This window comes from Curcuma longa, chromosome 10, assembly GCF_044706935.1.
Source record: "Curcuma longa cultivar G26 ecotype Majalengka, Jawa Barat chromosome 10, ITB_CL_G26_1.1, whole genome shotgun sequence".
NCBI lineage: Eukaryota > Viridiplantae > Streptophyta > Magnoliopsida > Zingiberales > Zingiberaceae > Curcuma > Curcuma longa.
The window spans coordinates 8,768,771-8,786,350 of record NC_133870.1 but is presented as its reverse complement, the minus strand read 5'-3'; the positions used below and the strand labels follow the sequence as shown (position 1 = coordinate 8,786,350).

The 17,580-nt window shown below is 38.6% G+C and overlaps 4 protein-coding genes across 4 annotated transcripts; 2 read left to right on the top strand and 2 right to left on the bottom strand.

The window, feature by feature from the left end:
- Positions 1–84: 84 nt before the first annotated feature.
- On the bottom strand, positions 85–2,672 carry LOC141836377 (protein transport protein Sec61 subunit gamma-like). Its single transcript, XM_074723850.1, has 4 exons — positions 2,628–2,672; positions 2,442–2,567; positions 2,223–2,338; positions 85–155 (listed from the first exon to the last, which is right to left on the bottom strand). Exons 2-3 carry the CDS (start codon positions 2,533–2,535, stop codon positions 2,223–2,225), a joined length of 210 nt encoding a protein of 69 aa, XP_074579951.1. The 5' UTR covers positions 2,536–2,567; positions 2,628–2,672; the 3' UTR covers positions 85–155.
- A 4,836-nt stretch (positions 2,673–7,508) lies between these two features.
- LOC141836477 (peamaclein-like) lies at positions 7,509–7,874 on the top strand. Its single transcript, XM_074723979.1, has 2 exons — positions 7,509–7,605; positions 7,675–7,874. Exons 1-2 carry the CDS (start codon positions 7,509–7,511, stop codon positions 7,872–7,874), a joined length of 297 nt encoding a protein of 98 aa, XP_074580080.1.
- A 1,307-nt stretch (positions 7,875–9,181) lies between these two features.
- LOC141836257 (methionine--tRNA ligase, chloroplastic/mitochondrial) lies at positions 9,182–15,583 on the top strand. Its single transcript, XM_074723697.1, has 12 exons — positions 9,182–9,499; positions 10,264–10,407; positions 10,534–10,683; positions 10,977–11,144; positions 11,746–11,870; positions 12,124–12,217; positions 12,469–12,567; positions 13,498–13,678; positions 13,805–13,920; positions 14,625–14,780; positions 15,034–15,162; positions 15,244–15,583. Exons 1-12 carry the CDS (start codon positions 9,182–9,184, stop codon positions 15,400–15,402), a joined length of 1,839 nt encoding a protein of 612 aa, XP_074579798.1. The 3' UTR covers positions 15,403–15,583.
- Positions 15,584–15,869: 286 nt separating this feature from the next.
- Positions 15,870–17,399, bottom strand: LOC141836753 (serine/threonine-protein kinase-like protein At3g51990). The gene has a single exon (XM_074724276.1). It carries the CDS (start codon positions 17,397–17,399, stop codon positions 15,870–15,872), a length of 1,530 nt encoding a protein of 509 aa, XP_074580377.1.
- Positions 17,400–17,580: the final 181 nt, after the last annotated feature.

Genomic DNA, 17,580 nt, shown 5'->3' with positions numbered 1-17,580 from the left:
CTGGCAAGCAAGGAAACAACTAAATCAAATTGCAGAAACACAGTTTTCACATGGATTGAAAAAAAAGAACATTTTGCTTGACCTACATTTTGCTTGACCTACAATGGACTCTCACAATGCAGCTTCCCTTGAGACACCAGCAACATTCCTTCAGCCTAAAAAAGGAGAGAGATTAGATCCTACATCATCATGATTTACGATTCCTATGTTGCTAAGAGATCACACAGAAATCTGAATCCCTAGTAATATAAAGTCAGGAATTTGAGCAGGAAAAAAAAATTTATTTGCTACATTCTGAACCACTATAGGCACTCAGAATATGCATGAAGTTGAATATTTTAGTTTATGCCTAATGATTAGGAAATCACTGCAAACATATTAGGAAGCAAAGTCATCTTATCTCATTAAATGAACAACTATATCTCTGTGAGGGCACAAACAGATTGGATAATAATAGTACTTTGGTACCATTAACTATATCATAAATATATTTTAAAATTGCCCTGGTCTGTTTAGAGCATAGTTCTTGAACTTGTTTCATGTTCTAATTCCATTGAGATCACATGCATGAAATCCACTCTGAGTACTACTGCCTTTTACAAGATTGAGTGAAAGTTAAGTGGAACATCCTTCACAAATTTCTGACCAACAACTATATTTATAATAAAATAGCAAAGCATTTTGTATTGATACTCACGTCCAAGTGAAGCAAAGACGTATCCCTTTCAATTTAATTAATAATTCTAAAACATCAACATCTACTATACTGAACAAATCTTCTGCCACAAAAGTTTCCGACTCATTGCTTCATTTCAAATCAATCTTTTATTTAAAAAGATGGATCATCATCATCTTCATCTTGAAGCAGTGAGGGTCGGCTTTATGGACTTTGTTCCTCCATTCTATAGCAAAGCAATATCGGAAGTAATATCCAAATCAATTGAATTGTGTTTGTTACATTTACATTGACTATCTTATTCAACTTTTCTAGCTATAGTCCACACAACCTCCCACTGTTCTATCTTGAAAAAAAATGGTAAAAAAATATATATCTTCAGGTTTCACTTAGAAAATCGAGAAGAATTATTAAGTATAACGACTAATGAAATAGAAGAGAACTGCAATTGACGTGAAACCATAACTTAAAATCATAAGGCCATCCCAGCCTATTTTTTTTCTAGGGGGAGAGATAAAAAGAAGAAGTGAATAACGGTCATTAGAACAGGTGGAGGAAGAATTCTAGGAATAGAAACAAGCCCAAAGATATATACATAAAGAAGGTTTAATGCTTTCAGGAAAGGAAACTATGACAATTAAGTGAAATCTATCAAATGCTTGAAAGAACAAAGCATATAAATATAAATTGAGGAGAAATTTTGTTGGCAACATGCTTGTTAACTAATACTCCCATAAACTAATGGATGAATTCAAATACTAATTAGGCTCACTACCAAGAGACAACCGTCAATCCTCTATACTAAGTCAATGGGATTTCAAACAATCTTAATGAGAAGTGAGGAACTGTTATGAAAGTAATCCAACTTGATTTAAGCAATACAAATTTTTCTATTGAAATTGTATTCTAGTTTTACATGTGGATATAAATTCCTGTAAGTCTCCAATAAAAAAAGCATTCATTTTTAAAAAATTGTTTCATGCATGACAGGTAGGAATAGCAGTATCTCCTAATTAATGAAGTTTGCTATAATCATGCATGACAGGTTGGATGTTACGGGCGGGGTCAACCTTACAAAATAGAATCATGCAGTATATCCTAATTATGCATGAAGTTCTGTTATAATCATTCCAAGCACACGAAAATCACGAACCGCATTAAAGATTCAAACAAACTGCATAATCTACCTAAGTTGCCGATCGTTGTAAAAACTTCTAATTGCATATACATTGTTTGTACTTTTCTTTTGCCTTACACCACTGGCCACATTGTTATCTCAACTTTCATAAATTGTTTCATCAACCGGCAAGCATCCTCATCAGGATTGGTAAAAGCAATTTGTTTCAAACAGAAAAGAAAAGAAACGGTTTTGGATCAAATTAACGAAGCAAGTGTTGGATCCATAGTAACGAGACAAACAAAAGAATCAGAACAATCAAACATTGATTCTGAAGAAATATTCGAACATCATCATCGATTCTAATAAACTGCTTCAAAAATCAACGTTTTTGAATTCAAATAAGTGAGAACCGGTCCGATTAATTACCTAACCAGAACCAACGATGATGTTGTTGATCGGAATAAAAATCAGCTTGACGAAGAACCCAACGAACCCCATCACCACAAAGCCGATCGCGGTGCGTACCGCCACCTTGCTGAACTCTGAAAGTCGGATCCACATAGATCCATAAAAAAAACAACCCAAAGGATCAAAATATGAACGCGTCGAACGGATCCGAGAGAAAGAAGCGCAGATTGAACTCACCCTTGCGGTCAGGCTTGTGGCAGCGCTTGACAAGGCGGACGCTGTCCTTGGCAAACTCCCTCAGGGGATCGACCACGGAGTCCAAGGCATCCATTTCGACCACGGAATTAAGGCAACTACTGTATTCTATCCGATCGAAAAAGAACAATTATCTCACCGACAATAACGACGGAGAAACAGAGATACCTAACGAGAGCTTTCTTCTCTTCTGGGAGAGGTCGCGGGAGAACGGGGATGTTCCGCGGCTGCGGCGGCTGGGACGCGCAAGAAAAAAAATAATTAGGTTATATAAGTGTCATTTTTTATTTTTTTTATTTTTTAACTATTTAAAAATTAAATTATAATATTAAAATAAAAAATTAATTACTCATTAAGTATGTCAAATATAATATTCCTACAGAGGTGATATTATGCGTGACCTCCGTGCGCGACATAGCCGACCCCCTCAGCTTTCGGTCACCATCGCCGTGCCGTCCAGTCACCGCCAATCGTCGGACCAGGCCCGTTCGACGCGCCACTCGTCGGCACGTCGTCCGGCATCGGATTCCGGGCGGATTGTGGTCGGAATCCGACACAATTTGGTCGGAAACACGTCGGCAGTGGCACGCGGCGGCGGTCGGATTCTGACCAAATCGCGGTCGGAGACCGACCGGGGAAGGACCGGCGTGCAATGGCGATCCTTCCCCGACCAGTTTCCGATGCGATTTGGTCAGAATCCAACCCGATTTGATCGAAATCCGACCGCGATTTGGTCGGGAATGCCACGTGCCACTGCCGACGTGTTTCCGATCAAATTGCACTAAATTTCGATAACAATCCAGCCGAAATCTGACACCGGTCGACACACCGACGAGTGGCGCGTCGATCGGTCCCGTTCCGGCGATCGACAGTGGTCGGACGGCGAGACGGCAGCGACGGAAACAGCGGCAGATCAGGCACAAAAAACACTGTGCATTTCCACATTTGGACGGTCAGATCTGCACGATCATGCGTGATTGACGATGATCAGCATGGCACGCACGGGAGTGGCACGCAAAATATAGAATATTCCTATATGATTATACTATATATTTTTTTTGAACAAACAGTATAATTATTGTGCAGAGGAAAAGATTATTTATAGAGATTTTCGTGAAAGATGAAGGGAAATCTATTTTGATAGTGAGTATTTTTCTTTTATAGAAATCCTCTTTTTAGAAGTGATCTCATAGAGTTTTTGTCATCGATACTTTATTCTTATCTCTTGTTCCATCATCATATTTGTTCCTTATTCTTATCTAAACTCTCTCATTCTCAATTTGTTATCAATACACATTTAAGATTTTTTACTAATTGTGACATTATAATTCTCCCATTATAATTTTAAAAAAAATTATAAGTGCCGTAATTCATTTTTGTCAAAAGTCACTGTTTTTTTTTAAATGTCACAATAGAACTCTACTATAGTTTTCGTTCAAAAATACTTTATTTTAATAATATTATAATAATTATTAAATAGTTAGCTATGACAAGTAGTAGTCATTAAATAATTATAATCAAAATCACTTATTGTAATAGTTATTTAATAACAACGGTAATAATTATTACAATAGTAGAACATATCTGGTAGTAGTTATAATAACACTCGAATATATATAGAGATAATAGCTACTTTGTAATTACTATAACCATATTAAAATAAAAGTATTTTAAAATAATATATATATATTATAATATCATTTTAACCTTTTAAGAATATACATTATTTTCAAATAAAACAACATTCTAATTTTTGTTTTAAAAAATACTAAATGAAAAAATAATTCTATCCCTCTTCCAAAACTCAAAATCTAAGAAATTTCTTTAAAAATTTATTTACACAACTGTAGCTACAAAAAATGGTAAGAAATAGAGTATTTTTTTAAAAATAATTAAGATTTAAAATGTGAGATTAGATCATTATCCCAAAATTAATAAAATTGGATACCTGATAATAAAAAAAATTCTCTTTATTCACGTATATTATCAAGCTTAAAAAATGTGCTTAACCTATCATATTTATGTATTTAATGCGATAAAATGTATTTTATTCCTTTTCAATCTAGAAAAAAGAATGATTACGATTAAAACAGCAACATGATTGGTATGATTTTCACTCGTAAAGCAGGCAGCGAGGACTAGCTCTCTAAAACACTTTATTTCATGCACGCTTGTTTAAATACCTTCTTCTTCTTTTTTCTTCTTCCAACTGTTGTCTTTATTCCACAACAAGAACACGCATATCCACTCCTGTTTTGCTTTTCTTCAAAGTGAAAAGGAAAAATAATAATAATAATTCATGTTTACACTACTACACACTGTATTAAGAATTTCTGTTCAAAATATTTAACTGCATTGTGGGCTGTGAAAGCAGTTGCTGCTGCTGCTGTTGCTCTTTTGCTTTATTTCAAAGTTTATTTATTTATTTTTATTTTTTGAAAAAAAATAAAATAAAAATATGAGTTAGGCTTCCCTGCTCGCTTTGGACCAAGACCGAGCAGAAAAGATAAAGCGAGAGCCTTTCTTTAATGGTTGCTTAGTGAGAGAGGAACTAAGTACTGAAAAACACTTGCCATGGAGATACAGAACCTTCTAAAACAGCCTTAAACCAGCTTCAGTTGCAGACGTATGATCAAGGTGAATCTACTTTCTTTTTTTCTGTCATTCTTCTTTATTTCTTGTTCTTTTTCTCTTAGACCAGAAGCCACTTATAATCTGAAGGACATGAAGGATGAAGGATGTATAGAATGAGGCTCCTCGTGCTTCTTTGCTTCGGCTTGTTATTGGCCTGCAAGACAGAGAAGGTGTGCGGCATCAGATGGAAGGAAGAACCTGAGAAGAGAGCTGATGTGAGAATCTCCTCTGAGAAGTTTGATGCGAGGAAGAAGAATTCAGCTGCAGGAGGGCCATCAGTGTTCGATCCCAGCGTATCGTGCGAGCGAAGAGTTCGAAGGGGATCTGATCCCATCCACAATCGTTGCTGAGGCCTTGATCAGCAGAGAGACGCTCAGAAGCATGCGAAGGAAGCTTCGCGGAGATGATGAGGATGATTTTGCTGTACCAGGATTTGTACATAGTTCTGAAGGTAAAAAATGGGCAGAAAATGTTGCTTCATACCATACAATTTGGTTCGACAGCTCTCCTGATCAGAAGTAGTGAGATTATGAAGTGTATCTATCATTTGAGATTGTTCTTGGATTAATGTGATAGAAAGTGTGTTCATTGGCAATGTTCTGTGTCTGCTTCTGCTAAATGTTGCAGAGCAATGCATTGAGTGGAAGTGCTTTTATTAATCTTAAACACCTAAATAGCTAGAAGAGATTTACTCTCACAAGTGCGACGCAATGGTAAAACAATAAAAAGATTAAGTTAATGTTGTGGGTTGGTGTAATTTGATCGAGAAGTTCAAGATTTGATCTGATCAGAGATGACACGTAGATAGAAAGCCTGACTCTGGGTTAACTAGCTGGGCCCCACACCTTGATCCCACAACGAATTCCACGCTCACGCCCTGCAAGATGATCAAGCCCCAACTCGACAAACAAATAGACTCTGACTTTTGACTCAACAACCAGCTCGATTCAAGATGAAATACCCGACTGCTCCACTCTGGATTCAACACTAAGCTCATAGTCCAACCCTCCTAACTAAGTCTCCACTCGGTCCCGAGCTCCATCGGACTACGTCTTGACTCTCGATCTCGAGTAGCTTTAAGTCTGAACTCTCTTTGCCACCTGAGCTCCTCTCACCTAGTGCCTTGCTCAATTAGTTCAGTCCATCCGAATCCGACTCTTAACACTCTATCATTCAACTTGTCATCGTCAGAGGACACGTGCTATAATATGACATTTGGGGTAGCTCACATCCATTAAGATACTACTTTATGATAGCATAATCCAAAATCATATCAGGCATGAGTGATAGGACCCTTCACTGCAATGACGACGATGATGGAATATTCTACTTTACCAACTATGTGATATCTCCTCTGGTACAATCTTTGATGAGATATTCTCCTTAATTAAAATAGGACGTCTTTCTCTCTCGCCACTCTATATAACAATCTCTACCTCTTGTGGGTGCAAGTATGCACATTGGGCCAAAAACACTTTCATTTTTCTCATTTTCGTGCTTTCCTCTCTTACGGCGATTTAACTTGAGCGTCAGAACGACTGAGTCAGGGTACTCCTGATCTCCGTTCTCACTCTTCTCTCTTTGTGTGCAGCTCAGTGTTCGATAGCACGTCAGAGCTTTTTGTCCTCTTCCTTCGCTGTTTATGGGTACCATCTTGACTGTCAACTTTCAAGCTAAGTGGCCGACGACTCATCTGAAAGATGATCTCAAACAAAAACAGTTAAAATTTCAAATGAAATAATATTTTAGAAGTCGATCTCTAAATATGTATAAATTATGTTCTAAAATTACATCACGAAGGAGTTCAAAGGATTAAGGCAATGCAGCTAGAATCAAGTGGTTGATATTGTGATCATGGAGATTATGTGGATTGAATAGTGATGAAACTTTGGAACATGTGGCACCTGAACAAATTTTAAAAAATATATTTTTCAATATTATACCTTACGCTACACAGCTAAAATCTGGTTGGCATCAAGCATCAGCATTGCCTAATAGACCACGAGGAGGAAGCCATCTTCCTGTCAGAGTGTCAGTCCTCTGAAAACATCTAAACTAAAACGAAACAAAAAGCATTTAAAGCTAATCAATTGTCAGTAAAAAAAACTAGTAAGTGAAAATTATCAGCAATTTCACAGATTAAACATCACTTAAGATCAGACATGCAGTTCAGTGATTCCCTATTGTTATTGACCAGCTAAGTTACTTTAATGAAAGCAATCCAGGTGTGCAAGAGTTGTCACCAACTTTCTCAACTTAATTCAGATGCTCTCTGCACGCTTCAGTATTGCACCACCTACTTCTGTCCTCCTCCCATAACCCTCCGACCACCGTGCCATTGCCAGCCCAACACTTCACTTTCTCTACCATTTTACCTCTCCTATAAATGCTCATCGCTGCTCCATTACCTGAACCATGCTGCATTTCAGCATGAAGTTCCTCTCTGCATCCACTGCTTTCCTGCTTCTGCTCCTCGCTTCTGCCTTCCTCCAAGCTGCCATGGCTGGCTCAGGCAAACAGTTCTTGCAATTTTTACAATCATGCATTGCATTTTGTTTGATCTTTTGAATTTCGATTTCAGCGTTTTGTGAGGCGAAGTGCAAGGTGAGGTGTGCGAAGGCGGGGGTGATGGACCGGTGCCTCAACTACTGCGGGATGTGCTGCGAGGACTGCAAGTGCGTGCCCTCGGGGACTTACGGCAACAAGGACGAGTGCCCTTGTTACAGGGACAAGGTAGTCAAGAACAACAAGAACAGCAAGAACAAACCCAAGTGCCCATGAACGCCTCGATCCTATCCAGTCGTCACTAGTTGAGTATCTAATTGTTTCTGCAACTAAGTAAAAGAATGGAGTGGTTAATGTAGCCCACGGAAAATCTGAGTGAGATCTTTTCATCATTAAAACTAGGTTTTCAGTTGTATTGAAAAGCGTACACTAGTGACGTTCAAGAAACCAGTGATGTTCTCCTTGTTATCCATGTTCATCTTTGAACTGTAAACTAGTTGAAATTAGTGTTGATCAATTAGCGGAACTATCGATAACTTGCAAATTAGAGCTGCAATTTTGCATGATTCTAGAGGCAGCGCCATGACCGGCCATGAAACAGAAAGAGAAGGGAATAGATGGAAGAAATAGAAGAAACACATGAAGTACCTCAACTGATCGCCGGAGGAAGGAGCGAAGAAGGGTTCGACGAGCAGCGGCACGGCGGCGATGGGCAACAGGAGGCAGTCGGAAGCGGCGTGACGGCGGACTCCGCCCGCGGTTTAGGGTTTCGATTAATCCTTTTCGTTGCGCCCCGCCCGAAGTAGATCAGTGGTAAGCACGGAGCCAGAGTTGGCAATTAGACCCGGACCCGATGGGGAATTCGTTCCCTGATCCCATTTTGATCGAGGAATCTCCAAATCTGAGAAAACGGGGATGGGAATGGGGAATCTTCGAATCTCGAAAAGCGGGGATGGGTCGGGATGGTATTCCAAAACTTACTCGTCCTCATCCCCGAATTCGACTTTGATAATTTCATTCATTGAGATTCATTAATTTGATTATATCCTTATATTAAATGAAAAAAATAAGTCATATTAATAATTACTTGTTTGAATACTGTAGTTTCATTATTTCTAAAATAAATAATATTTTCTGTTTTTAATTAATAAAAAAGTAATAAATTAAAAAAAATACTTTTTAAATATGTCATGACGGGGATGGGGATGAGTATGGGTATGGGTATGGGGATACCCATGGAAATACCCACGGAGAAAACCACCTCCGAAATCTGTGGGGATCTTCGAAACTCGCTGGATACCCGAAATCCGACGGGGACGGGGATGATATTTAAATTATGATACCCGACAGGGATGGGGACGGAGATGGTATATGGGTTTGGGTTTCGGGGACGGGGATGGAGAAGGCTTCCCCGCCAATCCCCGAACCCGTTGCCATCGTGTAGGGATAAGACGGATCGGATCCTATCACGTTTCGTGAACCCATAACCGATACCCAGGCAACCTAAATCCGAACCCGTTAACCCGAGGGCTACCTTATCAGCCTTCGGCGAGGTTGACACTGAGCTCGCCCCCTCTCTCGCCATGGCCGCCGGCCGTGCTCTCCTCTGGTCCCAAACTGGAATCGCTGCCGTTGCGCCGATTTCCTCCTCTATGAGATTTCGGGCCAAGGGACTCGCTTCTTCATTCCCTTTCCTCGTCTGCCGGCGCCCCTCGTCCCTCGTATCGACTTCCGTTCGCTGCTACAGTCGTCCGCAGAGCGGGGGTGTCTCTGGAGAAGTCAAGACTGGCGGAAAGGAGGAAACTTTTGTGCTCACCACTCCTCTTTACTACGTCAACGCGCCGCCTCATATGGGAAGCGCCTATACCACCATAGCTGCTGATGCCATTGCTAGATTTCAGGTTTCTTAAATATGTCTTTCACATTGTCGTTCTTTATCGTTTTCTTAGTCTGTTATTGTGTGCCCCATAGAAGACGCCATTACTTAAGGGCATCGAGATGTTCGATTGGAAGATGGGTTATTATTATTATTATTATTATTATTTAATACGATACTAGTAATCTGCAGTTGATATTCACTTAATGATGTGATTACTGTGCCAGAAGTAGGAGGAAAAGGAAATGTATGAAAAAATAAAGTTGTCAATTTCTTTTAATTGCTTGGAAGGGAAGGAATAGAAGAGGAGGGAGGAATATAATTACATCCAAGTTCTCTCATTTTTATAATTAAGCACAAATCTGATTGGAACTGAGGAAAAAATTATGACTCTAACTGGCGTTATTTACTTTCTTTCAGTTCGTCCAAGTGAACAAAAAGGGTGGGAATAGGCGGAATATATATAATCTAATTTCTTTTCATTTTCGTCTCTCTTAACTTTTATTTTCTTGCTCTTCTAATTCCTCCCTTCTAAGAAAAAACAGAGAACAAAGACCAAACATACGAACATAGTTGATACATGAGGTGATAACATGTGCGGGTTCAAACATCTTGTGGCGTTTCTTAAAGAGATGGAGGAAGCATTGGAGTCCTTGATGATTATTGTTGTTGTCCTATGTCTCAAACAACCAACATGATCAGTTGATCGCACCTCTTGGAAGTTATTTCTTGTGAACTATTATTCATTTCAGATTTATGAAGGCTTTATTACTTCTTTCTTATTCTCAGAGGCTGCTAGGTAAGAGAGTTGTATTCATCACAGGGACAGATGAGCATGGAGAGAAAATTGCTGCTGCTGCAGAAGCTAGTGGAAGTAGACCAAGTGAACACTGTGATACTATTTCACAGTCTTACAAGATTCTATGGAAAGAGGTAATTATCAACCTGATATGTAATACTTATTTAAGTCAATTTACATCCCTCAATGATGAGTTTAATAGTTTTTCAAGATTGGCAATAAATAAGATTCTATCCTCCATCTTGCTTGATCTTTTGCAGCTAGATATTTCATATGACAAATTCATACGTACTACTGATCAGAAGCATGAAGCAATAGTCAAAGAGTTTTATTCCAGAGTGCTTAACAATGGTGACATATATAGAGCTGATTATGAAGGGCTTTACTGTGTGAACTGCGAAGAGTACAAGGTTAGATTTGACTGCTTAGCTGCAAAAGTGTTATTACTCTTTAGTTGGTGAATGACATACTTATTGACATGTTATAGTGTTTTTATGCTTATAGTAAAGTGTATACCTTAAGGCTTCTTGCAGTAAGGAGAACAAAACTGATTTTACTATCATTATAAGTTTAAACACTGTTTGATACTGAATATTTTACAAAAATTGTCTACCTTAGCATTCTGTCCATTTGTTTCCCTTCATTTCATTCTTTTATATTGTTTTGTTCCATTCTTCCTGATAATGTTTGATGTTATTTGCAGGATGAGAAAGAATTGCTTGAGAATAATTGTTGCCCAATGCATCTAAAGCCTTGTGTTCTGAGGAAGGAAGATAACTACTTCTTTGCATTATCAAAATATCAGAAGGCACTGGAAGACTATATATCATCTAACCCTGATTTTGTGAAGCCTTCTTTCCGTTTGAATGAGGTTAGGCTTCAAGCATGTTCAATGTTCGCATTATTTATACAGGAAAAAGAATGAGTGGATTCATGCGATGCACACTAACTAGTGTTCTAAATACCATCGCCTCACAGCCATGAGATCTAAAGATATGGTGCTATTTTATCATATTTTACAATCCAGAAGGCAAGAAATTATTTTTGGCTTGTTAAGTTTGTTGATTCCCTTTTCGAAAAGCTCTCTACCCAATTTATATTGAGTAAATATACCTTATGTAAGTTATCAACAAATTATGCTTTATAGACATTTCTTTTAGCAGTACAGTCATTGTGTTGGAGTTTAACAACCAAGATTGCCACCATCAATGATAATTGTCATACTTGGCAAATTTTTAAAGAAAAGTTGTCTGTGATGGTGTTGATGTTTTCATGGAATGGTTACCGTAAGCATTGTATATTGAGCTCATTGATGAAGTTCCTGCTTAATCATTCTGTAGATCGTGATCTTATTGTTAGAACTATTAGGTTAATAGGGAATATATAGTGGCTTTAACACCTCAGTATATTGTTCACTTCAACAAATTTCTTACAGATTATAATGGTATTTACACAAGAAAGCACTCTTGTAGGTGCAAGGTTGGATTACAAATGGACTAAAAGATTTCTCTATATCCCGTTCATCTGTAGAGTGGGGTATACCTGTGCCAAATGACAAGACACAAACTATTTATGTCTGGTTTGATGCTTTGTTGGGGTAAGGTTATCCCTCAGTTTATATGGTGCTGTCATGGTTATGAATTAAAGCCAGCTAATGGCTTGTACTGGCTCCTTGATAATTGGCAACAATTTCAATTGACTTCTTGTGATTTTATCCTCTTGCTGTAATTTAGATTTGTTTGGATTTTTATATAATTATAATGGCTTGTGTGATTTCATCTCTGTAGAAAGGCCAATATCACATACATTGTCAAGTGAAATAGTTCTTTAACACTGAATTTGCTATGTAGGTATATTTCTGCATTGTCAGAGGACAGTGAGCAATCAAACTTACAACAAGCTGTTAATTCTGGTTGGCCTGCTTCACTGCACTTGATAGGAAAGGTGCAATTGTTTGGTTCAGATTCTCTTGTAGGATTCAACTTGTGTTTTAGTATTTTTGGCAATGATCCACTAATACTTTTTCCTCTAAACACAAACAATTTATTATATTCATTGATTTGGGATTTGACAAGCGGTTTTTTTGAACTTCAGTTCATTTTCTACGACTTAGCAGAATTATCATTTTCTTAAATTTGATGGAGTTTGGTAGTATCGAAAAGAAAATATTACTAATTTGTGCTGCACATCTGAAGGATATATTGCGGTTCCATGCGGTCTACTGGCCAGCTATGCTACTATCAGCAGGATTAAGTGTTCCAAACATGGTATTTGGTCATGGATTTTTAACAAAGGTATTTGTAGGGAACTTAACTGGGAACCATTTACATATGTACATTAATTATTCTATTTCTTTCCAGATGAAATTCTTGTTTATATTTCTTCATGAAGTACATGTGTTGGATTGGTGCTCGTGTAGTCCATCCGCCCACCCTCAGGACAGTTTTACCTATAAACTCTGGTCAACGAAAACCCTTAATAGTTTTTGAAATTAAAATCATCACAAATTTGAGTTATGTGAATGAATCAAAAGTTCTTTGGATGCAAGAGAAATAAGGTTTGAGCATTGTTTCTAAAGTTTGTGTCAGTTTTGGATAATATACTTCGTTCTCAACTTGTGTTTGTGCCTTTATTTGTCAAAAATTTATTTTCATGATACTATTTATTCTTTACAGCTGTATACTACACTCTCTCACACTCAAGGATGTATTTAATTTCTGTAGCTTTATGATAAGCTTCATCTATGAAAGTATATGAAAATAACTACCTTCTTGAATTCAAGACAAAATCAAATAAAGTTCTCACTATATATATATATCCTGTAGTAAGGTTAAATTTGTGGGCCTTTTGGATCTCTGCTGTGATGTTTATTTTAACATGTTTGTGCAACAAGCAGATGCATTTGCCATAATAAAACATGAGCTAGCCACTAATATGCTTTATATGTATCTTTATTTTGTTTTTGACACTCTGAATTTACTGTAACTATCATTTATTTTTTGATCTTTTGTAAATCATTGGCCTTGCACATTGAATATGGATTAATTTTTATGTTGCTTATGTATGTTGTCTTTATTGCATTTCATAACCATGAGTATATCTCCTTGAATAGTTTGTCAGCTCTTCTTCATAGACTGATTTTGTTCAACTTTTGATCTTAGAGTATTCATCTCATGTACCCATTTACATTTCATGTAGCAATACTTTTTATTTTGAAATTTTAGGATGGTTTGAAGATGGGGAAATCGTTAGGAAATACGTTGGAACCAATGGATCTAGTGCGAAAGTTTGGAGCAGATGCTGTTAGATACTTCTTCCTGCGGGAAGTGGAATTTGGTAATGATGGAGATTATTCAGAGGAGCGTTTCGTCAACATTGTAAATGCTCATCTTGCTAATACAATTGGTATGCCCTTTTTGGCATCTTATTTTCTCCAATTTAGGTTTGTTTACTTCCATTGTTAGTATCTGGGCACTTGATCTTTTATTCCTTGGATCATCTTAGACACATGGTGATATTGAATGTTTACAGGAAACCTTCTCAACCGTACTCTTGGACTATTGAAGAAAAATTGCCAGTCAACTTTGCCTTGTGATTCTATTGTTGCTGTAGAAGGGAATTCATTTAAGGATTCTGTGAGCCAATTGGTATAATCTAAGAACCACTACTCAAATTCTTTTGAATCATGTTTATGAACTTAAGATATGTCCTCTGATGTTTTGCTTCAAGAATCTAATAGTTTGGGGGACATTAGTGTACTGTCTAGCCCATCATCATGTTCTTTTTCCATGGTCGGTTACTAGACAAGTAATTGTTTATTAGCCTAAGGATTGATTAAGAAGCTGCTTATTTGTAAGCGTATAATGATCATGTGCAATTTTTTAAATCCTTTTTGGACTTATTAAATAAATAGTTTATCTTAATTAGAAACATTGTGTCACATTTATTATTGCTGGAAGTTGGTAGAATAACTTAGTTAACCAAATCATAAGGTCTCTTAGACTGTACCATACTTCAATTGAATATCATGTATACTTAATTCTGAATTATTTTATCTTATTTCACTTCTAAATTCTACTTCGTTTGTGACCTAATTAGTATGGATTTGTGAACTCTAATAAGGGATTTGGAACAATCTTTGCAACTAATGAAGATATCATTGGATTCTCTTTTCTTTTGGTTCACTTCACTTGTTCTCAAGATAGGATTTCTTCTTTTATTGCTTTTATTACAAACTTTAAATAGCATTCGCCTAAAAGTGTAGAAACAATTTTAACACAACTGAACTGTCTATGATGGAAGATTTGAGATTCATGTTTGGCCGAATTACAAATAGTTTGCTTTTGTGCAGGTGGAGAAGGCAAAGTTCCACTACGAAAACCTTTCATTGTCATCAGCTTGTGAATCTATCTTAGAAATCGGTAATGTCGGTAATCTTTACATGGATAAAAATGCTCCATGGTCTCGTTTTAAGCAAGGAGGTGCTAGTTCTGAAATGGCAGCAAAGGTATCTATCTCTAAAGCAGACTACTTATTCATTGCTGAAAGTCATGATTTCGTTAAAATTCAATCTGTTCAGGCATGGCCCCATATATATTCATGTGTTTTACTGTGAAGTGAAAGTAGGTTTATCACTGTGAACAATTTTCTTCTTCCGAAAACATTGATCATCAACCTGAAGATAAACAAACTTGCTAGTTTGTGATTTTGTTTTGTGATCATAAAGTCATTAGTGTTTCTTCTGTGGGGCATCGACACAGGATCTTGTTATTATACTGGAGGCAATGAGAATAATCGCGGCTGCTTTATCTCCGGTCGCGCCAAGCCTGTGTTTTAGAATATATAGTCAGCTTGGATTTTCGAAAGAACAATTCGAAGCTGTAACTTGGGTAATGATCGAGCTCTTGGCATCTTTTCTTTCTTCACTCTTCAGTTCATGCTTATTTTGAGTTTTTTTCCTTTCGATGCAGGACGATACTCGATGGGGCGAGCTCAAGGCAGGCCAAGTAATGGCAGAAGCAAAGCCAGTATTTGCAAAGATCGAAAATAACCAGGATGGAGATAAAAAGGCTAGTCCAAAAGAAGGCAAAACTAAGAAGAGTTTGCGACAAGGACTTGTGGAAGCTTGAGGTTCAATTCATCAGCCTTTTCTTGTTCAATTTTTGGCAGTTTTTTTGTTTTTGTTTTTGTCTTTTTGATGATCAAATTCTACTCTAGCAGTTGTTAGAGCAGCTCAATGCTGTTTATTTAGATTGTAAGCTATTTATCCTATAATCTATTGTAATGTTATTCATAATTTCATAAATACAGTTCAAGAAGTAAGGATTTGTACTTCCTCTAGAATAACTAGAGGAAGGTCACCAGAAGAGGACCAAATGAGAGCTATTTATCAACAAATTGTAGAACAAGTAATAAAATAGATACATGTAAGAATGAAAATTTGACAAAAAGAATAGTCCCTACAACTGTGACATTTGTAATTGCAAGTTACGTAGGAAAATAAGAATATTTTTTTCCTCCAAAAAAAAAATGATAATCCAACAGTAATACAAATAGACTACAACAAACAATGAGGTTTGTAACAAACCTAATGAGGTTAAAGGCGATCTGTAGTTTGATCATTAGCTTTCTCATCCAACCTATCTATATCATTGATAGATAGATTGGATGAGAAGAATGATTTCAATTTGTTATTTGTCACAGTTCGGTTCCTCAACTGAAAACTTGCAGCACTCTCATGGAAATCATGAACAGCTTGCAAGGTCCTAGCCCTGTTGTTACTGCTAACAGCCAGTGCTGCATCAGGTTGAGCCATGAGTTCTAAAAGATTTGTACTTCCCTTTGTTTTCTGTGAGAGCATATTCCTCGTTCGCAAAGAACGAGATTGATTCACAATCACAGGAGATTTCTTTACAACAACAGGAAGATCTTCAACCTTAGCAATTGGCTCCTTATCTGCAAAAATGCTTGAACCTGAACTCCAAAGTCCTATCCACGCTCTAGCATTCCGTTTGGTAAGGGTCTTCTCCACATCGACGACCGAGCACGGGCTGGCAATCGAGAGAGAATTCCATGCTCTAGAAGAAACTGTCTTGCTCAACACCTTGAGCTGCTCCACCACCTCCTGCATAGAAGGCCGCATCTCCTTGTAGGACTTTACGCAGCTAGCAGCGAGTGAAGCCAGCTGCTTCCTCGCCGCCGGATCTTTGGGCGGCGCGATCCTCGGATCAAAAAGCGTCACCACCTTCCCTTTTCTCAGCAAAGGGACGGCCCACTCCATCACCGAAGGCGGAGAGTAGGCGACATCAATGGCCTTCCGGCCGCTCATTATCTCCAGAAGTAAAATCCCGAAGCTAAAGACGTCTGTTTTGGTGCTCAAGTTCTCCGGAGTGACGTACGAAGGGTCGAGATAGCCAAGCGTGCCTGCGGGAGGGGTCGAGCGGAAGGGAATTTGGGCGTTAGCTTCGTCGCGGAGGGCGAGACCGAAATCCCCGAGCCGAGCATTGAAGTTTTGATCGATCAGTACGTTTTCCGACTTGACGTCGCGGTGGATGACCGGCGGTTGCACAGAATGGAGAGTACGAAGGGCTTTGGCCGTCTGAAGCGCGAGTCGGAGACGACGAGTCCATCCAGGCGGATGGCGATCGGAGTGAAGAAGGTCGTAGAGCGTACCATTAGGCATGAATTCCACCACCAGCAGCCGTTCCTTGCGGTCCGGGGTGGAAGGGGTGAAGCCGATTAGGTTGACAATACGGGGGCTTCGGATTCCGGACATGATCGCAATCTCGTTCTCCACCTCGTCGCGAGTGGGAGCAGCGGCGGTGGAAGGGGGCGAGGGAGAGGAGAGGTCGAAATGGCGGCGGGAGGGGCGCTTGACCGCGACCAGGCGACCACCTCGGAGTACTGCTTTATAAACCGTGCCGTGGCTTCCACGCCCTAGGAGAGCTTCGTCGGAGAAGTTTCCAGTGGCAGATTCAAGCTCTTGGTAGTTGAATTCCCGGGTGTGTGTCGAGCTGCCGCCGGAATCAAGATCGGGGATCTGCTGAGAAGGAATGACGGCGGAGGTGGCGGAGAAAGATCGGGAGGCGACGATCGAGGAGTCGGCGCGGCAAGAGAGGTACCCCATTGTGCGTGTGAGAGAGAGAAATGGGGAAAGTTGAAGCGGCGGAAGAACGACAATTAAAAACAAGATCTTTGAAATGTCGGCGGATAAATTTCTAGTTTTTGCACTGAAAATCTATCGAAGTTAAATTTCCAGTGGACTATAAATAGAAAACAAAAACAGGGCATGTGGCAGACAAGCATTT